The following is a 26,086-nucleotide window of genomic DNA, read 5'->3' as shown; positions in this document are numbered from 1 at the left end:
ATGTGGTCATTACACACACACACACACACACACACACACACACACACACACACACACACACACACACAGCTGTAAGATCTCACCCTCTCGTAAAATCACAGGTGTGCGAGGTGTAAGCAGAGGTCTGTGAACCGCGCTTCTCTCACCGCAGGTTTCTCCTGCAGGTACGGCTCAATAAAGACGTGTAAATGCATTCAAGCGCTCTTTCTCTCAATCCCTCTCCTGAGGTGGTTCACCCCACTGATCGGAGGTCTGTCATTGGTGCTCGGTTCGTGTCCATGTACGTTGCGTTCATTCATTTTTTTATTTAAAATTGAAAACAGAAACATGAGAAAACGGCACCGTTTTTTTTTTTTTTCCAAAAAAAAACGATAAAACAAGAAATCGCCTTGATTTTCCGTTTTTACATTCAGGGGTAGACAACAGTTTGAATGTTAAATTTCCGTGTGTGTGAGGAAATGAAACATCCCTTTCCACTGATTAGTCAAGCAAGCATTAAACAGTGCCGTCATCATGTCATCTTTAATTCTGTGCAACAGAATAAGAGTCCTCCGCTGTTAAAGCGTTTATTGCAACTGCTGCGTTCATCTCCCTCTCATCGAACAACCAGACTAACAAATAGCTTGACACAAGCCATACTGGGGCAGCGCCTAGACAGGGCTTACTTCTGTGTAGGCATAAATTCTATATGGCAAATATTAGGTGCTTATTGCAGAAATATGTATGTAGCCTACCTCAGATCTGCAGCCACATTACCCTTTTAGTCTATTTCTTTGGCGCACCGCACATTTTATTTAGCTGTCCAGTTATCAAAATCTGTGTGGTAAAGCTGCATGACATTTACATTATAGTGAAGCGCAGTCCAGTATCGGTTTTAGTGTGACTATAAAGCCATCTTACTGTTTTGATTATTATTTCGAGTTTTTTTTTTTCATAGAGAAGTTTATATGATACTGTCATTATCCAACGGCATGTTACACATGTATATAATATATGCCATTTTTATAGAAAAGGGCATTTATCTAACTTTATAAAATATGTCTGTCACCTTTAATATTAAATTCCTGAATTTAGTCAATATTTGAAAAATATGACATTATAGGTGTTACCAATTACATCAGTACCAACCAAAAGTTGCATTTAGATGTACCGTATTGACCCGAATATAAGACGATGTTTTTTTCTTGGAAATACATCTGAAAAAACGCAGTCGTCTTATATTCAGGGTCTAGACTTTGACATGTCAATAATACACCCACAACAATAGGTGGCGCCAAATACGCATAAAACGAGTGTGCCATGAAATACGTAATGTAATGCGTGTCGTTAAAGATCGCGAGTAAAAACAAAAGAATAAGAAAACCTTACAGCTGCATGAGTCGTGACTGTCACGTTAGACTGATGGGATCAAACTCCCTTTGTGATTTTAAAACGTAAGACAGTACCCAGATTTGAAGAGTACAGTAAGATTTAACTTCTACTGTTAATAAGATTTTGGTAGGCTACTATTAGATGGATAGCCTAAATGTCCTAATTCAGATGGGCTACCAGTTTTTATTTTTTTAATGGTATATCAAAAAGTGTATATAAGTGTATATTATTATAAGTGTATAAGTGTATATATGTATATGTGATTCTTGGTACATTTGACCAGTTTTTACCATACTTTCAAAACAAAAATTAAAATAGGAAAAATATGCAATATGAAAATAATTGAGGACAAAATGTGTTTTACTGAGAAAAAACAAGATTTGGTTTTTAAAAAGCCTTTTTCCAAAAGGTACATCTGGAAAAAAGGGGGTCGTCTTATAATCAGGGTCGTCTTATATTCGGGCCAATACGGTATTTACACAATTAATGCTGCTCAGATGGCAGTAAATGCATTAACACAGCAATTGCATTATGGAATGAGATGAATGTTTTAAACAAAAACATTCTGAATAGCCTACAGAAATATGAAATGAGTGACAAAATGAAACAATTGGATACTTGAATTATGAAGAGCCAGTCAGTGTTGATGAATGAGTCAGAGTCATCAATTCAACCGATTCGTTCAAAATGCTGATTTGTTCAGGAGCAAAGCAAATGGGTAATTGAACCACTCACACAAACGATTCATTCAAAGACTTGGATTCATTCAAGAATGAAACGCCTGTGTTTTAAGTCAAATAAAACACTGTTATGTGTCTAAAATTAAATGAATTCATACTCATTATTAATGAAACTGTACTGTCTAAAATAAAAGTTATGACTGCTGCGTATTCACACTAAAAGCAATACTGGTCTGCACTTCACTATAATGTAAATCCATTCGCCCCGTGTTGTCCAGTGCGTCACGCAGCTTTGCCACACAGATTTTGATAACTGGACAGCTAAATAAAATGTGCGGTGTGCCAAAGAAATAGACTAAAAGGGTAATGTGGCTGTGTCAGACTCCGTTCCGTGTTTTGCTCCCCATGTGCCTTCCTTGCCCTTATTTGGTCCTTGCTGTTCCTGTCCCCATTCAGTTCTATTGATCCCAGGTGTGTCTCGTCATCCCATCATCATGTCATTTGTATATGTCTACCCTTGCTACATGCATTTTCCTTGTTCCCTGGATGTGATTAAAATCTATATGTTTGAATTCCACTCCTCGTCTCCTCGTTCCTTTGTCTCCGTGCTCCTCACAGTAGCGCACCGTGACAGGCTGCAGATCCGAGGTACATACATATTTCTGCAATAAGCACCTAATACTTGCCATAGAGAAACTATGCCTATACAGAAGTAAACCCTGTCCATTTGTTAGTCTGGTTGTTTGATGAGAGAGAGACAAAATGCAGGAGTTACAATAAACACATTAACAGCGGAGTACTCTTATTCTGTTGCACAGAACTGAAGACGACATGATGACGGCACTGTTTCATTTTTGCTTTACCAATCAGTGAAAAGGGGTGTTTAATTCCCTCCCACACGTAGAAATCGTACATTCAAGCTGTTTATCCATTTTCTACCACTGAATGTAAAAACAAAAAATGAAGGCAAATTATTGTCTTTTCATGTTTTTTAAAAAATGAAAAATGAATATGGTGCCATTTTCTCATGTTTCTGTTTTCAATATTAAATCAAAAAATGAATGAACGCAACGTACACGGACCGGTTCGGATGCAGACAGCTGTTTGAGTCTCCGGTGGTTGAGTAACATATGGCTCAGAGTGTGTTTAAAAGATGAAATTGGGTTTGTCGTTTGTCAGCAAATTTAGAACAATGTCTGAATGCGGAGTTTAGCTTGTTAGCATCAGTTCGATGGGAAAAAAAAGAACTGCGAAAAATGAGCCCAAAATAATAATCGGTAATGAAAGTGTCTAATCTTACTCAGTGTATGTTTATTCTAGAGGGATTCTGTTTTCCGCACCAGTAAACGAGCGGCACAACTTTAGAGATGAGGCTTGGTGTTTCCTGCGGTCTCTGAAAACACAGCACTCATTTCACAAATGAGAGAATGTTCTTTTTCTTCTTTTGCTAAAAGTTCAGAAGAAATGAAAGTGCTTTGAAAGTGTGACGGAGGTAAAGAAAAACATTTAAGTAAAGTAAGACAGAATGCACAAATGTACGTTTAGCAGGGGCATTTTCTCCAAGGAGGCAAGAGAGGCAAGAAAAAAAAATACACTTTTGGCAGTCTGAGATATTGGAATATTGTGTATAATAAAAAAAATATTCTTTGACATCATAATTGTATAGCATTGTTGTTTTAAATATCAGATAATTTACATTTCTCATGAAAGCTTATGCAGTTATTTGAAATATACGTCGTAAAAAAAAAGTAGTTTTAATGTAGTTAGCTACTTTCTGGTAGTAACTTGTAGTGTAGCTAGCTACTTTTTCAGAAGGGTAGCTTGACTGTAGCTTAACTACTTTAACTTGTGAGTAGCTTGTAGCTTATCAAGCCACAGTTTCAGAGTAGCTTCCCCAACACTGTCCTTTTCTAATGCGATCGAGAGTGCATGTAAACACTGGATCGGATTGAAGACTGAAACTGAAAGGACTGCACATGTGCAATGATACAGTAATAGTGTAATGAAATATGACGCGAGCTGTTCTTCCTGTTGAATAAAGTGTTGTATAAATTAGTGTTCTGTTATTATAAACCTCTCATTTCACTCAGCGTCTGTAAAGTGGAGTAGGACAATATCCTGTAACATAGTTCGTAGTCACGGGAAGAAGGAGGCGGGACCCGGCGAACACTTCAACAAAACTTTAATAATAAAATAAACAAAACAGCGCGACAGCCCCTCGCGGACGACTCCACGGCCCCGCCCCACTCGTCACATACCCCCATCGCCCCTCGCAGGCCGGGGGGTACTCCCGAGACTGTGCTCTACTCCCCCCCTCCCCCCTCTGGGGGAGCCGATCACGGCGGCCTTGGCGTACCTGGGGGTAAGGACAGACAGACGAGGCGGGAGAAAAGGAGACGGAAGGATGAGGAGAGACAGAGACGAGAGAAAAATTTCTGGGTCCGGTTCCCAGACACACTGCCACTCGGCCCTCCACCAGCTGGGTCTTTTATCCTTCTGGAGCTCCTCCGGTGAGTGGCGCAGGTGTCGCGCATTAGCAATTACTCCACCGGCCTCGCTCCGTTCCCACGGCTCTCGGCCCCGCCCCACTCGTCACACATCCTATCAGTCCTTGTTTTGGATTCTTATCCACAAACAACTGGTTTTGGGCATTGGTGGGGCATTACTGCGTGATAAATATAAGCAGCACGGCACAGAAATCGATAAATATTCATTCTGCTGTTTAAAACAAATAAAGAAACAGTGTAGGAGAATGGTTATTATGTGCAAACAGTGGGAAATTCTCTATATTTGTGCAGTATGCGCATGTCAAAGCTTGGGACATATAAACGCACACATCAACCCGATCACTTTATTTAGCGTTAATGTAAACACTACATTCAGATTCATCAATCGGAATGAATTCAGTCCGATTGAATCAAAAGTTGTACATGTAAACATAGCCTGTGAGAAACAATGGCACTGCTTTCTTCAGCTCATTACCCCCTCTCTCTTTTCCCTCTCTTGTCTACATTTCTCAAAGCGACATCTATAAAACATTTATCAACATTACCATCAAAGCAACGACGCATTCACACACAAATTCATACACAGTCAATGCACAGTCTTGACCTTATAGATACACACACAAATTGAATGAACTATATTTCACTACTCACACACAGACATTCATTGTTATTCTACTATGATCAAATATGCACATATACTCAACTGAGTCTACTGAGAAACTCATCTATAATCTGTCTCCCTCTCCACCACACACACACACACACACACACACACGTTCAAGCTCATAAAAGTTAATGCACGCTTGCTGCAGTCAGGATGTTAATTCATTGGTCCCTGTAGACTCTTACTTAAGGTAAGGTTTTAAAGAGGGAAAGATTAGCTATTCATGCACACAAAGACAAGTGGCTAATCTCCCCCTCCCCGTTCGCTTTGATTCCTGCCTCCTTCCATAATTCATCAGCGCTCTTCCGTTCCTGCCGCCCCCCTCTGGGCCAGGTTTCTATGAATAGATGATTAGGACGTCGGAATCGAAAAAATCTGATGAAGAGTCACAAAGCGCACACAGTTTCTGTGGCGAGAGAGTGTTGATGCGCCCATGGCAAGCTCCCGTCCCACCGCCGCCGCTGCTGGGGTCGTCCCAGGATGTTTGGAGGGTGTTTTTTTGTTGCAATGGGTGGCCAGATTTCAACCGGGACACACAGGGGGTGGCAGGAATCCTGGTGAATACTTCGAAGATGTAGTTTATTTCATCAAAACGTTGCCTGTAAACGATTAAACGTTGGCTCTGTCCATTTCTTAGTGAGCTGACTTGATGTGACTGATTTCAATAGAATTTGGTTTACAGCATAACAACGCAATGTTCTAATAAGGGTAAAAATACATAAAATGCACAAAAAATTATTTTAATTTAATTAAACTATTTCTTATTTTCAATGAATTTTAGCACTAAATCATAGATTTCTTCATTCAGCTTGTAGTAATGCATTATGGGATCGCCCTCCTCATGAAGGATACTTGAGATGCTGCTTTTTGGCTAAAAGAAAGTGCTATATAATAAACACAGCATTACTGTTTTGTTTTCCAGTTAAAATATCTAAAAAATTCTAAAAACAAGACTGGTTTACTTGAGAAGTAACACTGCTTAACAAATTAAAGGGTTAGTTCTAGTGGTCGACCGATATGTGTTTTTTGACAGCCGATGCTGATATCTTGGAAAGCAGGGTGGCCGATGGCCGATAAAAAGCCGATATAGTTTTATTTATTTTAATTAATATTCAAGAAATTTGAAATCATTTGAAAATGGATTAAAAAATAAATCAATAATTAAAAAGAAAGTAAACACTGTAACCAACAGGGCACTCAGTATTCTTGGAAGTTTGTGTGCATTGGGAATCATATTTTTTCAAACAAAGCCAAGGTAACACTCATTTTACATACAGCACACAGTGAAAATTACATGAATATGACAGTGGGCAAATGCATAAAGCGCAGCATAATTTGAAATCACGAGCTTACGATCGCGAGTCTTCAGTGAAGCTGCACTCTCCTCCTGTCCACATTCACTTCGCACGGACACGGCAAAATAAAAGTCCGTCGCGCCGTCAAAATAAAAGCCTCTAACGCATCGGCCAAACAGAAAAACTGATCGGCCGATGCCGATATTTGAAAAATACCAAATATCGGCCGATATATCGCCAAGGCGACCACTAGTTAGTTCACCCAAAAATGAAAATTCTGTCATTAATTAATAATAATAATAATAATAATAATAATAATTCATTACATTTCTATAGCGCTTTTCTAGGCACTCAAAGCACTTTACATTGTCAGGGGGTATCTCCTCATCCACCACCAGTGTGCAGCATCCACCTGGATGATGCGACGGCAGCCATAGTGCGCCAGAACGCCCACCACACACTAGCTTATTGGTGGAGAGGAGACAGAGTGATGAAGCCAATCAGCAGATATGGGGATTGTTAGGAGGCCATGATGATCAGAGGCCAATGGGCAAATTTGACCAGGATGCCGAGGTCACACCTCTACTCTTTTCGAAAGACATCCTGGGATTTTTAATGACCACAGAGAGTCAGGACCTCGGTTTACGTCTCATCCGAAGGACGGTGCTTGTTGACAGTATACAGTACCCATCATTGCCATTTTGGAGAGTATCCACTGAACGCAAACAGCATATGCTATTCTGTGTCAGCTGCGTCACGCGGATACGTAAGATATGTTACGCAGATATGTTCTTGTGTTAGGAAAAAACAAGTTAAAAACAAGTAAAAAAAATCTGCCAGTGTAGTAAAACAAAATACCCTAATATTCGAGATACAGTCTAGGAAAACAAGTCTTAAGTTATGCTTCTCATGAAAATTTTTCTTGTTAAAGGGGAATTGTAGATACTAGAAAATTACTACTTTTCTTATTACTACTAAATAAAATTACTACTAAAATTATTATTACTACAAAATACTAGAATTGTCTTAACTAGAAAATTACACAAAAATACTATGAATAAGAGTTTTTACAGTATAAACAGCTCAATACGTTTTTGAACAAAATTTGTGTTTTGCAGAATAGTTAGTGCATATCATAACAGTGTTATATCATTATAAGCTTGGCTTGGTGGATGACAAAAACAAAGACAGCACGTGTATGTGTCATGTAAATTTTGGTGGCTGAAAATGCATTTGCACATTTTTCCAGCTAAGCTGGCTGTTAACTAGCTGCTTGCACTGAGAGAACGACAGGCAGTGACCAGACATGCAAACTCATTTCTGAAACAATATCTAGAATAAAACTACAGATAAAAATACAGATAAGAAACAGTTATAAATATTGAAGCTAAAAGGAAGCAAGCCATGTTCTCAACAAATCTTTTCACTTAAAATTATTAGTTAACAGTTAACTTGTGTCTTCAATGTCTATGCTGGTTATGGACCTGCACTGAAGATACTACCTTTTCAGTCAGTGAGCCTCACAGTGGAAACTGGGACATATTTACATTTTTTAGCAAACTATCCAGACACTGTATTTTGGACAATGCTCCGCTACATCACGTACAGAAATGCAAAGCAGATATTCATGCGGCCTCACACTGCTGACTCAGGGATGAAGGTCAAAAGGCAGGAACTATGTGAATTACTGCTGCTTGGGTGTGAAATAAAGTTAGCTATACATGAGCATCCAATCCCATCTGGCAAAGTCGAGTGCAATGGACACAATGAGGACATATTCATCTCTGTGGAGGAGAACTCAAGCTACTAAACACAATAGGTTTGCGCATGCTATAAATATGCAACTTCAATTTGCGATTTGTTCTAACAGCAATATTTTCATCCAAAGTGGCCAGCGAGGTCAACCCTAAAGGCCAATTTACTTCATCAATGACACTGTTAGAGAAGTATCGTGACCTCAGAATAGGCTTTAGTAGCACTGTACTTTAATCCAAGCTCTTTCTTTATCACATAGACTACAAGATGGTGTGGACATGCTTGACCATGTTCCTTAAAAGAACAGGGATGAAATGCAGACCCAATCAGGCTGCTTGTGTGTTCTTGTGTTGCGCCGGTGGGGTTCTGAGAGTCTCTTTAATGCAGTACAAGCAGTGATCGATCCGCTGTCTGCTCCCAACACAGAGCACACTATTCCCCTATTACAAACACACTTATTCTACTCATCCACCTCCCACCAAGCCAACATAAAGAAAGAAAGAAAACAGTAAATATCAAGCTTCCAGTGTCTGTGGGTGTTTGCTTTACCTGTTGGACATTGATCCAGTAACCGATGATTTTGTCCACAGCGTCGGGCTCTTTCTGTGTCCACTGTAAGATGTAGGAATAATTGTTCTTCAGGGTGCGAATGGGGTTTGGAGTGTCGTAGTAAAACTCTGCATTATACGGCTGAGCTAAACGGACGAACAAACCAAAACAGAGCATGACTAGTTAGTCAAATACTTTAAAAAGATAAACTACTACCATCTAAGCCACCGTATTTTGCAATGCGGAAGTAAGCTATTTTCTGTGAATGTGTGATGCTTTCGATTCATTAGCCGCTGTAGGCAAATGACTAGTAGAATAACAAAGTGCAATAAAAGGTAAAACTATTTGCACTACAAGCTGGCGTGTCTATAAATATGTCAATGCATTAAAATAATATAAGAAAAAACAGTTTGCAAGATCAAGCGGCATAATGGACTGTTAATAATAACTTTAAAAATAAGGTGGATATTCAACTGAAATAGCAGTGGTGGTTCTGTTGCAAGACATAGCTGCTACACTGAATATAATGTGGAAAATTAGTTTGCAATTCTAGGTATGCATAGTTAATTGCATTTTATTATTGCAGAAAAAAAGCCATTATTGGGTCATGACTCACCGAATGAGAACCAATTATTTAGAGCATCAATGAAGGTCAAGCATCTCATTAAAGGAGAACTGTTTAATTTAGTGTCACCAAACGGAATTGCAACACCGGGGTGTATTTTAAACTTGTTTAAAATAATTACTTTTCAAATTTTGTCTGGTGCAGCGGATAGTGAATAAATTATACATTTGCGTGGAATATACATGCACCTGTAAGCAGTTATGCTGTGTTAAAGTCAATTTTTATTTTAGTGAAATTACAGTTTTTGGTGTTTCTATGTCCCTTACAAAAACCTATTATGGTAACCAACATACAGTAGTTACTGAAAACCAAAATACAGTAATTATTTTTAGTGTAGACCCATAATAAATAAATATGAGATCTCCTTCAACAATGTAAGAGGCTAACAGAATCATTCTGTCATTTATTTACCATTGGCCCAACTAACAGGGAACATTATAACAACTTTGGCTAACATTCTGGCAAGGTTCTCTCAGAGTTATGAACAAACGTTCTCCCAGTAACATGTCATTCAAACTTATCTGGTCTTTAATAACGTCTTCAAAACATTATTTATACATTGTTTGTGGAATGTTTTTCTAAAACATTTTAGTTGGACATTCATCTAACTTTTTGAAACTCTACTAATTAGTTGTTTCAGATGCTTCAGAGATAATTCAAAAGTAACTTTCCCATCACATCTGGAAGATGATAAAATCAAACATTCTCCTAATGTTTTTGCTAATATTCACATAACCAAGGGGGGAAAGAAAATATTTTTTAACATTTGAAAAACTGGAACATTCGAAGAACATTCATAAATAACATTTTCATAACTTAATGGGAATGTTAGCAAAATGTTCTTAGAACATACTTTTGTTAGCTGGGGTACATTTCTGCAGAAATGCCTTTCGTAGTAGTCAGAGTAAGGACAACTGCATGCTAAATGTTGCAACACAATTCCTTCTATCATATTACCAAATCTGCATGTTACACAGCAGCTAGGCCTATAACAGCAGTCATATTAGAGTGTGACGATAGAACTAGCTGATAGCATTAGCACCGCTCAGCTGTCATGATGTGTTGGCAAAGCTAAAGATAAGACCCTACTGAGAAGGAAAAGCCTTACAAGTCTGCAAGAGGGCAGCCCATTTTCCCCCCACAGAGAGAACAGAAACACCTGGGCCTTTTTGGAAGTGTACTGTATAGTGCCACATCACCGTCTGCTGTTTCTTGACAGATTTCTACATCAACTAGCGTAGTAGCTAACAAAGCTGGCAACTCAACTGTAAGGAGTGAGTGACAGACATTTTTCACATAAAATATGATAATTCTGATTTTAATGCTATTCATTTTCCAGGAAAGCAAGCAGAACTAATCATGTGATCCCAGACAGTCGCGTAGCTACGGGTGGGCCTGGGTTCAGTTGCTTCAGAAGGTAGCCTAATAATTGTGAATTCTGTTGCAATAATCACAATACTTTATCTATAAAAATAAATTGTGTTGTTGCTTTATCTTGTTTGCCATATAATGATGAAGATAAGTTTGCGAACAGCCCCTTAGTTAAAGCAGAGATCACTGGATGCTGTTATACATGCCTTTATCCGTATTAGGGTTTTCCTGGCACGTCACATTACTTCTATGAGTCTGTTTTGTACTTTCTGCGCGAGAGCGCCCTCCGGTTTCGAGTATGAATGAAACGTCCCCGCATATCCACGCTCAAGGAGCTGAACAGCTCTGCTAGTGCTAACGTTAATTCACATATTTCTCCATCACCAGCAGCGCTCCATTCTCTAAAGGCTACCTCCCCTACAGTGTACAGGTACAAAAATCTACATTTTCCTAATGTCAGTTGCCTAGTCACTGTTGTTTATTTCATGTGGTTTATGTGGCCGCTGAGCCAGACTATGACCAAGCATGGGTTTTACATACTGTCCATTACTACTGTCCTGCTGATTTGATGATGGTGGTGTTGCGTCTGTCAGATGCGCGTGTGTGTGGTGTGGCCGCCGTGCTCATGCTGTTCTTACTGTTATTTTCTTAACACTGCTTATGATGACATACAGGCTTATGCTCTGATTAAACGGTGATGTAAATTCAAGCAGGTGTAACTGTTAGTTGTGTTGGCCTATTTTGATAACAGATGTATTTTAGGCTAGGCCCACCCACATTGTAATTCCTGGCTACGCTAGTGATCCCAGATGCAAGATCCGGTTTGATCCAGTTTAAACCAGCTTGATGAAAGTGGTTTCATATGGTTTAGTTGGTCCAAGCTGGTCATTTGTGGTCTTTAGTTTGTCCAAGCTGGTTTAGGTAGTTGTAGTAATGTCTGAAAGATTAGTTCTTCTGAGTCGGGTCAATGAATCAGTTGAACCAGTTCACAAAAACTCTGAATGATTCATTTATGAATCAGCAACTGGACTTGACTAAACTGAGAAGCAACATTTCATAAATGTTTCAAGAAGGGTTTATATTATAACTTAATAAGCCACATTATGATGTGAATAGTATTTTTGAAATGGTTCATTGAAACTATTTGAAAGATCCAATTTGTTGAAATTAATCAAACTCCACATCTAAATAGTTGATCATCTAGTCTAGCAGCTTTTGGGCTCAGGCTGACCTAGCAAACCATCTTGGTTAACAAGATTAGGGTTAGTAGACCAACTTGGCCAAACTGGTGGGGTTAAACTAGTTGACTATGAAAAACAAGTCTGACCAACTAGCAGTTATCCAATGAATAATCAGTCTCACTTTTCGGATTCAAATTAGATCAGTCTACCTTTTTATGTGACTGAGTTGTTAAAGGGGACATTGGATGAAAGTTTTACTTTTTCAGCTTGTTTTGCATTAAGTTAGGTTTCTGGCGTGTCTGCAAGCTCAGAAAAGCTGAAAAGAAAACATGCAGCCAGTTTGTTGTGGGCTGTCTGAGTATGAAACTCTGGCCCTGTCCCTCGCAGTCTTCCTCTGAGTCCATACTTTCGTGACGTAATGCCGCTTTGACTGTCGGGTAGAAGTCTGCTGCGGAGCTCGCACCAGTGCGGATCGAGGGTGCGTAACGGCCGCAAAAGGAGGCGCTCGCGAGCACCCTTCTGAACGCTAAAATGACAAATGGGACACCCTACGGTCTCGTGGACTTAACGGACACGTGCACGCGGCGGCCATTGTAAGTCCATAAGACCACAAGTGCACATGAAGTGTTCCATTTGGGACAGGGCCTCTGTCATCCAGCGAGCTGTTTCAATTTTCAGCTGGTTTCTACGTAGATAGCTATAGCTATTTGAGTAAGAACACCTCCGAGCCTTATACAGATATATTCCCGTGTCTTGTGTGGACACGCCCCACGGAAGAGAAAGGTGGGGTGAGTAGTAATGGGCATTATCATTTAAAGAGACATGCACCGAAACGAATAGCTATGAACAGAGCAGTTTTTGACCAGGTAAAAAGGGTGTTGTTTTACACGACCATTGAAGAATTTTAACCAAAGTATGTTACAGACATTTTATAAAGAATCATTCCAACTTATGGAAAATGGGCATACAACATCCCCTTTAAAGACAAAAGTTAGATGACAAACTTATATGTCTAAGCAGTAACTGGCCACCTACTGGTATGACTTGGATTTTTGCAGCAGGGATAAAATTAAATAAACCAGACTGTTTGAGCTCACACAACAGGAATAACAAGACAAACAAAATATAACTTCTGACTCTTGACAAAGTTTGGTAACCCTCCTATATCAAGACTATCAGACCCAAAGCTACAGGAAAGCATGAAGATCAATTCTCCCACATAATACCCACATACATCATACATACGTTTTTTACAACTCACCAGAAACAATGAAGGTGCAGGTTGAGGTACCGACTCCATTGCTCAATCTGCACTCGTAAGTGCCATTATTAGTGGTGTCTAGTTTGAACCGGAGCTGAGGGACACTTTGAGGGTCCACCGGTGGAGTTCGGATGGGCATCCCATTACGGTACCAGCGGGCGCTGGCTATCCGGTTTGGATTGGACTTGAGAACCAGGCATCGGAGATTGACTGTCGAAAGCGTTTGAGAACGGACATCCAGCAGGACTGGATCCACAACAGGAGGGTCTGGTGGAGAAAGAAAAACTATTACACTGGAATTCTTCGACATTTTTCAGTTCATATTTTGGGTAAAATTACGATTTTAAAGTCATTTTTCATCAATTGCATCTGTTTTGGCCTTCTGTCCTGACATTTTGACTTCTATCACATTCACTTTGGTAAAACACTCTTTAGAGGAAGGTTCTCAAACAGCATTTTTTTTCTTCACTAACAGGACAAAATCAATTTAAGGAAAAGAACAGTAAATGAACTGACCACTCTTGAGATTTTTACTGGAAACGAAGCCCCACATAAACCACACCAAAGCACTTAGGACACAACGCATGAATCCATCGCACATGCCGACGACATTCAGATGACAGATTGCAAGCTACTACCTGAATCAATAAGATGGGGTCCACATTGTCTCAGCTAATTGCATGGAATCAATCTATATAGTGTGCTAGAGCTAGTGACTAATTACAGTCTAGCAGGGTCTGGTTAGACACTCCGCATGTATGAAGTGATGTGACTGCAAATTAGCATCACAGCACCTCAGGCATACATCAACAGTACATTACTGTAACTAATAATGTGCAGAGACTGTGACAAAGCATCAGGGTGTAATTAACTTATGAACTTAAATTCAATGCTTTCAATGACAATATAATTATAAATCCTTATTAGCTTCAGACTGACTTAAACTCTTTGGTTGTACTGGATGATATCTTTGATAGACAATCCTTTGAAATAGACATCTAACATTCAAAACGATTATCGTCCCTATTTTCCATGATCCAACTAATTCCTGATGGATTAAATCATTTTTTTTTCCCATTTCACTTGAAAAATATGTCAGATTAAAGAAATAATGTGGCTTGTTAAGTGGCGTCTCATACTGACGTCAGTAAAAAAGGAAAGTCGTGTCAGAGGTTCACCAAGTTATCACATGGTGATGAAAAATTATAAATAAGATTAAACATTTTTCATTTTTCATCTGCAACAAATATGGTAAAACAAGACCAGGTCTGTGCATTAAGGAAGCAGACAAGGTCAAATTTGATTTCACTGACTCGTGTTCACACAAAACTGCCAAAATGATCACAATCAACCCCATTTAAAATTCCCACAAGGTTCTCTGGTTTGTGCTTTGGATCTAGGACTAAGAAAACAAACAGCATGAGAGATAAGTAGTACTCCAGCCAAACCACTCCATAAGTGGCACAATTATTTGTAGTAAAAAAAAAAATATTATTAAATAATTTACATTATTTACACAGTATTTGGTTGTATCCCACATATTGCACATAATAATTTTGCATTATAAAACTAATTTGATACAGTTTGTATATTTATTTTGATGCTTATTTCATTTATTTCCAGAAATAAAATGTACTTAGACATGTCCCAAATGTTGCTAAGTGGTTAGGTAAACTTAAATGAAAATGAATAGAAAAGCAGCACTGCTAGCAATGCCAGGGTCATACGTTCAAATCCCATGGAACGCATGAACTTATTCATTATACATGATGAAATGAAAAAAAAAACGGCTCATATGATATTTTGTTGGACTTTTCTTACTTTTCTGAAATGTATCTCCTTTTACTGATTATTTGTTGGCAAAGAAAAAATGCTGAATGCATTTAAAACATATAAACGTGGTGAGCAAAGAAAGCATGAAAAACAGACACAGGCAAGACAGAAAGAAAAGTGAAGTTGGGAAATGCATAACAAAGGGTGCCGTGAATGATACTGTACAGTATATAGCATTATAAATTCCCTTGATGTGACGGGGTGATCATCAGTGTTGCATTTCAACGCAGTTTGTGAAAAACATTTATCTAAACTCAACAGGAAGAGGTGATTTCCTCTCATCTATTCCCATAATGAAGTTTACACCAGACTATTTTTATTTCACAACACAACAGTTCCAATAAACAAACTATAATCATCTGTCTCATGTGAGAGGACACGTGTCTGTAATCAAAACATCATAGGCTTCAGCCACCCACTGATAAATATGAGGGCGAAGATAAAACAAGCCCAAAATAGAGACACACGAGAAAACATATGACGTGACATGTGGCCAAGTATGGTGACCCATACTCGGAATTAGTGCTCTGCATTTACCCATCCAAAGTTCACACACACAGCAGTGAACACACACAAACCGTGAACACACACCCGGAGCAGTGGGCAGCCATTTATGCTGCGGCGCCCGGGGAGCAGTTGGGGGTTCGGTGCCTTGCTCAAGGGCACCTCAGTCGTGGTATTGAAGGTGGGAGAGAGCGCTGTACATTCACTCCCCCCACCTACAATCCCTGCCGGTACGAGACTCGAACCCACAACCTTTGGGTTATGAGTCCGACTCTCTAACCATTAGGCCACGACTTCCCCCATATACTGTATACATACATATTAAAGTATAAAAAGTTTTCTGTCATTGGCCATTAAAAGTTAGTAAAAGAAAAGGGGGAAATTCAGAATATAACGGTACTGATATTTTGTGAACACAATTATTCAAAGCAACTACAAATCACAGATTTTTGTGTGAAAAAAAAAAAATTAAGATCATCTGGATTTTTTGTATTGTGAATGCAGATTTTTTTGTTTTACATTATTCATAAAGGAAAATTTCCCCAAAAATTTAAATTTGCTGAAAATGCACTCCATCCAATATGTATATGAGTTTGTTTCTTTGGAACAGATTTGAAAAATGTACATCAATTGCTCACCAATGGATCCTCTGCAGTGAATGGGTGCCGTCAGAATGAGAGTCCAAACAGCTGATAAAAACATCACAATAATTCACAAGTAATCCACACCACTCCAGTTCATCAGTTAACATCTCATGAAACAAAAAGCTTAGAAACAAAGTCCATCCCCTGTTGTCCTCTCATATCAAAATCTACTGACATACAGTATTGCTTTAACACTGTTTTGGACTGTTTTCACTTGTAAACGGTGCTTGATCTGTGCATATTTCTCTCCTGATTCAGACAAGATGACTTTTTCACTGAAGAAAGCAATATTATGAATAGAGGAGTTGCATTCTAATTCGGAAGCAATGATTTGAAGTTAAAAACGTTTTAATGGAAGATTTGTTTATTACAAACACGCAGCTTATGTATTACAGTACATTACTTGTGGATTATTGTGATCAGCTGTTTGGACTCTCATTCTGATGGCACCCATTCACTGCAGAGGATCCATTTGTGAGCAAGTGATGGAATGTTAAATTTCTCCAAATCTGTTCCGATTAAGAAACAAACTCATTTACATCTTGGATGGCCTGAATGTGAATTTTCAGAAAATTAACATTTTTGGGTGAACTACTCCTTTAATAATTAAATTCATTGAAAATAACATTTTAAAATACAATTATATTTTATTTAAATATAATATAATATTATTTAAAATAAAATAATATTTAAAATAAAATGCATAATATTTGAATATATATATATATATATATATATATTCAAATATTATGAATTCTTCTATAAGTAAATATTTATAATTGTAAACATATTAAAAAATTATAATAATAATATTCCATAATTAAAAACATAATATTTTAAATATAAATTTATTCATATGTTATTTAAATCAATATACATGCAACAAATACTATAAATGCTTTACGATTTAAATAATATGTCACTGAGATCGTTCTTGACAGGTTTTGTGAGATTTACCTTGCTAGCCTCTCAATGCCTCTCAGTGAAATGTGGTTCCGTTTCAGGCAGATGCTGTCTGTCTGTCCTGACACAGAGAGACAGGACGGGGTGTTAGACAGCATCCCCCTGTCTTCAGCTCCAGAGAGACAGGCAGAGCCACCTGGCTCATAAATCAGACCTGCCGTGGGATGAAGCACAGCGGTGGGCTCTAAACTGCCTCCATCCTGCAATACTCCGCATTAGCCGGGCCCGTTACGGCAGCGATATTGACGGAAGATAGAAACAAAGGGACTGAGGATGTGAGGATAGACTAGATGCGTGGGGGAGAGAGTGATTCATACGAGCTCTTAATGAAGCTATCACTCATTTAGCTGCAACACAGCATTCTGGGATTTCTCTGGCCATAAATCCTTCCCAAGAACTTCAATTTGTTCACAGCATGCTCTGCGTTACATGTTTCGGGATATATTGTGTTTAAGTCACATGCACAGCATTTATACTTCATCTCTGAATGTACGGGCTGTGCAGATTCATTGATTGTGCTGTTTAATAACAGTATAAATCGCGTAGCTGTTGTCATCGTTTATCATAATTGATCACAGGCCGAGCAATGACATGCTCCACTCACCTGAGACAAACTCGTTTACCTAAACGCTATCTGAGATGGAAAGAGACATATACTGAAACAACCCCTGTCACGCAGAATATAATAACAAAACAGCATATGATCAATAAAAATAATCTAAAGAGATATCAAAATGAGTTTACCAGCATAGCAGGCACATACATCCAAGTCTTTTACATGCTGTAATTAAAACAAAGATCATTTAAGTACATTTTCCAATACACTTGCAGTCTTTCTTCTTCAAAATTTCATATTTAATCCTGTGCTGTGCTGAAAATCCTTTACCTAATTTAGTATTCCGTGTCAAAAATGACCAGCCTATCTATATATATATATATAAAAACCTGCTTATAAATCTTGGATTCAATCTTTTTGTCAGTGTGTTTTCTTTCAATTAGCTCATATCTATAAGGTCTATGGTCAACCAGATCCAAAAATAAATGCCAAAAATGTGCTAATTGAAAGAAAACAAATTGATAAAAAATAGTATGCATGCTCAGTTCTCCTGGAATAATCTTTAGGTTCAATGCCTTGTACACAATGGTATCAGTTCATGGCCTGCACCTTGTGGGGCTTGAACCACCAACCACCTGGCTATCCCAGCCACAATGTCACAGCTCCAAAAAGCTCTTTGTGTGACACTCACGGTCAGATACTCCTCCTGTGCAGTGAATGGACCGACGCACACTCAAATTCAGCATCGTCCTGTAATCACATGGTGCATTTTGAAGCAATACAATAAACACAGGATCCATTATGAGAGCATAGAGTGCTTTGCTCCGCTAATGGCTCGTGTGAAAACGGCTGATGCGCACTGAGTGGTTCAGGGTTTAACCCGTCTATCTTTTGTGTGGTTGTGCGTAGCTAGAGCACTAATGAATTCAAGGCTTTTTAGTTTGGCACTTACAAAACGCACTCCACGTGGGCATCATAATGCATTATGAAAACTCTGAGAGCATTAACACACCCGCCAGCCCCCAAATGCTGCATCTAAAAATAGCAGGATCAAAATCATTGATAATGGCCTATTGGGTCTTAATGGAAAACGCGTGTCTCTTTGGCTCGTTCGGTCGTGCATTCGGAGACTCGATCTATCCTCAGTCAGTGGATCGCATTACAATCAAGATTAAAATCACATTAGAATGTGCGGCACCAAATCTAATCACGTCATTGACTGAGGCAATTTCACGATAGACTTCATCACATCTGGGATGTGTCCAAACTGTGTCAACTGACAAATAATGTGCGATAAGTCCAGTGGTCTGGTCAACTGATAAATAAAATCCTTCTGTGATCTTATAGAAAGGCTAGAGAGGGACAAACTCATTGGATAACCTTTTAACTCTAAATCCTTTTAATTTACGTTTAAAACTGCTATATATTTTGACTATGTCCGGCGCAATATAGACTAAAACAACAAGCAAACTAACTTAGTAAACATGCAATGTTGTTCACAAGCCATTTTATGCAATCGGACATACTTTTAAGTATGATACAGAATATTTGAGGAAAACAAAATCTGATTTTATCCACCTCGATATTGATTATACACTACCACTCAAAAGTTTGGGGTCAAACTTTCGAAAGAAATTAATACTTTTATAAAGTAAGGATGTTTTAAACAATGTATTAAACATTTATAAAGCTACAAAAGATTTATATTTCATATAAATGCTGTTCTTTCAAATTTTCTATTCATCAAAGCATCCTGAAAAAAATTTATCAGTTCCACAAAAATAATAAGCAACTTTCTTTCTTTCTTTTTTTTTTACATAAAAATAAGAAATGTTTCTTGAGCAGCAAATCAGCATATTATAATGATTTCTGAAGGATCATGTGACACTGAAGACTGGAGTAATGATGCTGAAAATTCAGCTTTGCCATAACAGTACTTTATTCAAATTACATATTGAAATATATTCAAATAGAAAAAGGTTTTTCTCAATAGTAATACTTTTTCACAATATTACTGTTTTTACTGTATTTTGTATCAAATAAATGCAGCCCCGGTGAGCAGAAGAGACTCTCAAAAACATTTAAAAAATCTTACCGACCCCCAAATTTAAACAGTAGCGTACATAAAATAAACAGTCAAAAAAAAAATCTAAATTATATTTAGGTAAAAATTAAGGCATCTGTAATAATTGTGCAAGTTATAATAGAAAATAATATAGATATAATAGAAAATAAATAGTTTAACTTCAATTGCTGGCTTTAACTACATTTTAGGTTAAATACTTAAATGTGCCATTTCAAGTGCTGTCTGCCAATCATTTTGAGTGTTCATGGGGCAACCCATAAATAAAAAGCAGGAGGCTGAGAATGTGATCATTTATGCCGATCATGGGGCGAAATGCAATTGACTGCTTACTTGTAAAGCATTTCAATGTAGCAAGCTACTTATAGCTTTAGCAGTTTGGCAAACTATCATTTCAAAGTAGTTCCCCAATTGAAAAACTTTGTGTGATGACTGAAACACTTACACTCCACGTTGAGCTGCACCTGACCCTGTCGGCGTTTGATGTTTAGGCCGTTGTAAGGAGCGGTTTGACAACGGTATGCTCCCATCATGTCCCGCGTCACATTGGTCAAACGCAAACGTCCATCACGTGTTTCCACCACCCAATCCCCCGATGGCATGGGCAGGTCCTTGTTTGCACGAGACCACAGAACAGGTGGGCGGGGCTTACCATCGACCAAACACACAAGCTCTGCGGTACCGCCCTCACTGACATTGACCACACCCCCTCCGACTGGCACACTCAGAACAGGAGGAACGACTGGAAAAGAGGAAAACATAGTCGTAAGAGGAGATGTATTGTTTTTGGAAGTCTGACCATTTAAAAAAAAAATCTAATAAAAAATTATATTAAATAATAGCTAATATGTGCAAAGAAACTGGAAGAAAATGGAAAAATCCATCTTTGGATGGAGATTTGTAAAGAGAAATCTGAAATTTTATGAGATACTACTAACACATATTTATAAAAGTTTATTACCAATTTTGTTCTGCAAGTTCTCTCTCTATATTTAGTGACCCATGACACTCAAATCTGATATTTATGAAAAATTTCACTGGAAAATGTGTGTCATCGTTGGAAATCTGCTGACATTGATCAAATTTAAACAATTTATCCCAACTCTTCAAAAAAATGCATTGGGAATAGTATTATATTAAATTAATTAATAAACTAACTCAAAACTATTTGTGTCTTATAAACACTTGTACAAAACATGTAAAAAAGAAAGAACAAAATACTACTACTCAATCAGTGTTGCAAAGTTAATGCCACAGTTCTTTTTAGCTTGCCTAAACAAGGCCAGTTGGCAGGTTAACAACAAATAAAATAAACAATTAATTGTGATACAATATAGAATCATTTATAAGATAAGATAACTGTTTTTTAGGACACTACAGTGTTAAATCTACTGGACCAACACCAAAACACATAAAGGAAAAAAACATTCAAAATAATGACCATATAGGGTGGACAGACTTCAAACAGTAGGACAGAAAGATCATAAAGCGAGAGATAAAGAGACTGTCAGATGATACGATTGATCATGTTAGGTACTGCAGTCAGAAACAGAGAGTAACCCAAGAGAAGGACAGAACTTCAAGAACAAAAAAAGAGGAGAAACTCAGAAAAAATAGTATCCTGCTGAGATAAGAGAGATCAGATCAGAGAGGACGCAAATGCATGAGGGCGTCAGTATTTCCCAGAATTCAAAATCTACTACCATCAACCCAACAGAATGGCCACTCCCACATTATCACTGTTTACCCACGAGGCATAAGTTTAACCTCTCTGATAGCTGGAAAAACACTCAGACAGCATGTTGGGCCGAAAAGCCCTATCTATGAGAAAAGACTTGTGCTAAATTGTGGTTTCTTTCTGTCTTGTTCTTTTTTTATATTTCTTTAAAAAATAGTAATATTGTGAGTGTCATTTTTTGGTAAATTTTTGTTTAGGCTTGCTATTATCTGACCATAACACTCTGAATCCAGTATAATACACCTTGCTAGATATATAGAAAAAATATGACAAATGGAAAATAAACACTTGTCAAGACAAATTCTGAATGTCTAAAAGTTTGAAGGTGATGAGTACTAGTTTGAAAGCTTGCAGTTGCTAAGATGTTTCATAAGTAGATTGACAAATAATTAGGCAGACAGAACGAGTGACAGACAGACAGACAGACAGACAGACAGATCTGGGTCACTGCGCAGCACAATGAGGCTGTCGGTGGGGTAGATGAGCGCTCCGTTCTTGTACCAGGTGTAGTTCACCATGTCCTGAGGCTGGGCGTCAACGTGGCAGGAAAGTTTGAGGTCTCGACCCATCTGTATGCTCTCACTGTCTTTGTTGGAATCCGGCGTGATCTGGAATGTTAAGTTCTTCATGGCTAATGGAGAGAGAGAAAGGATGACATGGTGATCACGGTGAAAAAAGCATTTAGGTTATGACTAAACCCATTTCTAGATCTATCAACTTTTTATTCACCAGAGTTTATAACTAAAACTACTCAAAATCAATAACTGAAATTACATACAATTAGCATATTAGACCAAAAAACATTTGTTAGCCTTTTCTACCTAACTTAAATAAGTTTAAATACTAAAATTGCTAAAACTGAAATGTATTATTTATTTATTAATCAAATGATCAACAAGACAAAGACTGAATGCAGTCTGTACGGGAGCGGATTTAACTGATTTAATTTCAGAAGTTTAAAATTTAGGTTTAGAAGAACCCCCATTTTTGAGGAACATTAATACAGTCCCGTCTTCCAGTGTCAGTTTTGTCACTGTACATGAAACCATCTCAGAGGTCTGCTTTACTGCAAACACTGAATGCATTCATGAGGGGAAAAAAAGTACAATTTGCATGATAAAAATAATGACTCAGTCACACTGCTGTAATCTGTTAGTACTGGAGCACTATTCATAACTATAACAGCTTAGCTGCGTGTTTACGCTCTGACAGTGTAAAAAACGACCCTGCAGGTGGAGACAGAAAGTTTAGCGCCATATGTTCAGCGCCCCGCATTTCAACAGACGGCTGCCTTACCTGGATGATTGGCTGCGCTCAGGTGTCCGCGGCACCTGCGTGTGCGTTTGACACAAAGCGAGCTCATTACCGTCAACAGAGACGGATCCAGCGTGCACCTCGCGCATTCCGAAATAAGACGCTTCTACTGCTAATTACCTCCATTCCGCTCAAATTAATTGGAGTAAATAAAAATGATTAAAGAAGCTAAGAATAGCTCCAGGCCCTGATGAACGGCAGGCGTTATGGCAGCCGTTCCTGTATCACCCTCTCGGCTTGGGGAGTTTAACATGATCACACACTGCCAAGAGAGCTAATTACAGTTCAACCGCTAACTCATGCTCACGCCACATAAACACACGCTCCCACGCATACATATGAAGGAATCTGGCTCGGCAATTTTTATGCTAAGCGTGGGACAGACAGGAAGTCATAACTCATTCAAATGCGTGTCAATCAAGCGGTCTGAGGAATGTGTAAACTTAAATCGAATCTGATGGCTTGAGATGTAACTAATATTTCAGCCAATAAAGGTGAAGTGATTTCTGTGCCACCAAACAGAACTGCAGAAATAAAGACTGATTTCAAACCAGGGTTGTGTAAAATTCAGAACTAAACTGGCTCCTTTTTAATTCACAAGTGTAAATTGAATTGGCCACACCCTACATATCTATCTGTCTGTCTGTCTGTCTGTCTGTCTGTCTGTCTGTCTGTCTGTCTGTCTGTCTGTCTGTCTGTCTGTCTGTCTGTCTGTCTGTCTGTCTGTCTGTCTGTCTGTCTGTCTGTCTGTCTGTCTGTCTGTCTGTCTGTCTGTCTGTCTGTCTGTCTGTCTGTCTGTCTGTCTGTCTGTCTGTCTGTCTGTCTGTCTGTCTGTCTGTCTGTCTGTCTGTCTGTCTGTCTGTCTGTCTTTATGTCCATCCACGCATCCATCTATTTACAAACGTTGCTATTCTAGTTAAAGTGACATGAATTTCCAATGCATTTGAATTCTATTTAATTACATTCAAACTCAAATGTCAGTACATGTGTAAAAACGAGCACACTCACTTCTCACAATGAGGTTGGCGGTTCTTCTCGCAGGGTTTCCCACATTGTTGACGGCTGTGCAGTTGTAGACGCCGGCATCAGCGGGAGTGACGGACTGGAGAGTGAGGGACCCGCCTTGGATCACGGAGCGCTGAGGGAGGGACCCAGGGTACCGCGACCAGGTGACCCTAGGTGTGGGGAAGCCCGCTGTTACCTCACACGACAGCGTGACGTCTTGGCCTGGGTCCACCACATACGTCTCATTCACAGACAGCTTTAGAGCAGGGGGGGCTGGGAATAAAAAACAGTGTACAAAAGTGTGCATCATTTAAAGCTGGTGGGTTTCCTGTTTATGTCTTGATGTCTTGCATTTACAGAATAGAGCAGAACAAGCGAAGAGCAGGTGGTCTTGCTCCAACATGTGAACACTTCAAAGCTAAAAGTGTTTCGACAAGAGGGTCAATCCTACCACTGATCAATAATAACATTTCATGAGAAATCACCTCTTCACTGCTTCCTCTAACAGCTATTTTTTCACATAACTCAAGGCCCATGGCAGACTCTTTATAGTATCTCTTTAACTGATTCCTTCTTTTAAAGCCAAAGTGTCCTGTCAGCTGATTTGGCCTCTTCAACTGCTGATCATTAACCTCAAACTTTAGATATTTCCTTTTACTTTAACTCATTCCCACAGATCACAAAAACATGTCATGGTCATATTCCACCCATGCACATATACATATATATATATATATATATATATATATATATAAAGAAAATGAAACACATTTTAGGACCATTCAGATCTTTTTGCATTATAATATTAATACCATGACAATTAAACAGCTGCAGAAAAAAAATGTAATACAATGTATTTTCTATTATTTAAAAAGCATAAAGTAAACAGCTGAAATATAGTCAAATGTGTTAATCGGAGAAACTCCTATTGGTATCTGAAAACCTTTCACATTAAAGCTAAAATATTTATGGAGATAAAAGCTGCATCTCATTTCAGAGGCTGCGTACTCCTTCACAGAGAAACAAAATATTTACTATGCTATACACAGACGGCTGCAAAGAGACTGTCTCTCTGTGTTTCTAACACTGACACAAACACATCAGTCCTCATGAGATTTGAATTTCTCAAGTCTGTTTTTTATGTAATCATGTAGGAAGAATCAGGAAACTACAGTGGAAATGAAATGGAGATTTGAACTTGCATACCCTACATCGACCCCTCTTTCATGTCACACAGCTCACCCACAGTCTGTCTAAATGGCATCACTTCCATCTGTGTTCATTATTTCTGCAGTCTAGGACTGTCATACTGTACCTGAACAAGACCAGACTGCATCATAAACTCATTAGTTAAAATAAATGACTGAAATTAGAAAGCAGAAAACCTGCCAATGTGCTTTTCATCTACCTACAAATTAATTGTCATTGGCAATATCTGAGCTCTGAATAGACTTGTAAAACACCCCACATATAATGCCAAAAAAATCTCATTCAACATCTATGAACCCAGTTAAAACTGATCCAAAAAGTTGAAACATATTTTCAAAAGAGCATCAGAAGTGATTAAAAATGTGATTTCAAAACATAATGATAATCATCATTCAAGTCATAATAATCAACATTTTGGCTTGTTGTCCAGTAAAAATATCTAAACATCCTTAAACAAGATTTAGAAGCCAAACTGTGTACAATACAAAGTTTTGTTTTCATAGAAAACAATTTTGAATATGTTTAAATCAAAAATCCAACTTACTTCTCAAGTCAACTGAATATGTTTTAAAGATATTTAGATATATTTTTTAAAAGATTAAAAATACAGAATAAGAAAATGACTTTTTCACAGTGCAGTCTGGGTCATCAAAAAGTGTTTTGACTGATATCTCCCCAACTATTCTTTCATTCAACCAGAGATTAAAATATACTAACTCTTTAGAGAGGAAGAGATGCTAATATAATATGACTCAGACCTGCATTCAATCAACCAAAGGTGGTTTAAATTTTATGTCCCACAAGCACTACAATCCAGGATAATCCCAAAAATAGGAGATAGGGTGAATCTCACGCAACCTGTCGAGTACATTTCTGGGCCATATTTCACCCCAAAATCAAAACCATATTAAAAAATAAATAAGCATAAAGAAATGTGTGTGTGTGTGGGGGGGGGGGTTTATTAAATTGGCATTATAG

At 38.2% G+C, this 26,086-nt stretch overlaps 1 protein-coding gene across 1 annotated transcript in view; it reads right to left on the bottom strand.

Annotated features, from left to right (window-relative positions):
* The window catches only part of mdga1 (MAM domain containing glycosylphosphatidylinositol anchor 1), a 208,393-nt gene that overhangs the window by 54,410 nt on the left and 127,897 nt on the right, over nt 1-26,086 (bottom strand). The window contains exons 7-11 of the mRNA XM_016470885.1: nt 23,903-24,172; nt 22,008-22,211; nt 20,288-20,584; nt 13,260-13,526; nt 8,822-8,967 (exon numbers count right to left, since the gene is read on the bottom strand). Coding sequence (XP_016326371.1) covers nt 8,822-8,967; nt 13,260-13,526; nt 20,288-20,584; nt 22,008-22,211; nt 23,903-24,172 — 1,184 coding nt within the window. The remainder of the gene's footprint in view (nt 1-8,821; nt 8,968-13,259; nt 13,527-20,287; nt 20,585-22,007; nt 22,212-23,902; nt 24,173-26,086) is intronic.

The sequence above is a fragment of the Sinocyclocheilus anshuiensis genome, unplaced genomic scaffold (assembly GCF_001515605.1).
Source record: "Sinocyclocheilus anshuiensis isolate Anshui unplaced genomic scaffold, SAMN03320099.WGS_v1.1 scaffold961, whole genome shotgun sequence".
NCBI lineage: Eukaryota > Metazoa > Chordata > Actinopteri > Cypriniformes > Cyprinidae > Sinocyclocheilus > Sinocyclocheilus anshuiensis.
This window is presented reverse-complemented; position numbering and strand designations above follow the sequence as displayed.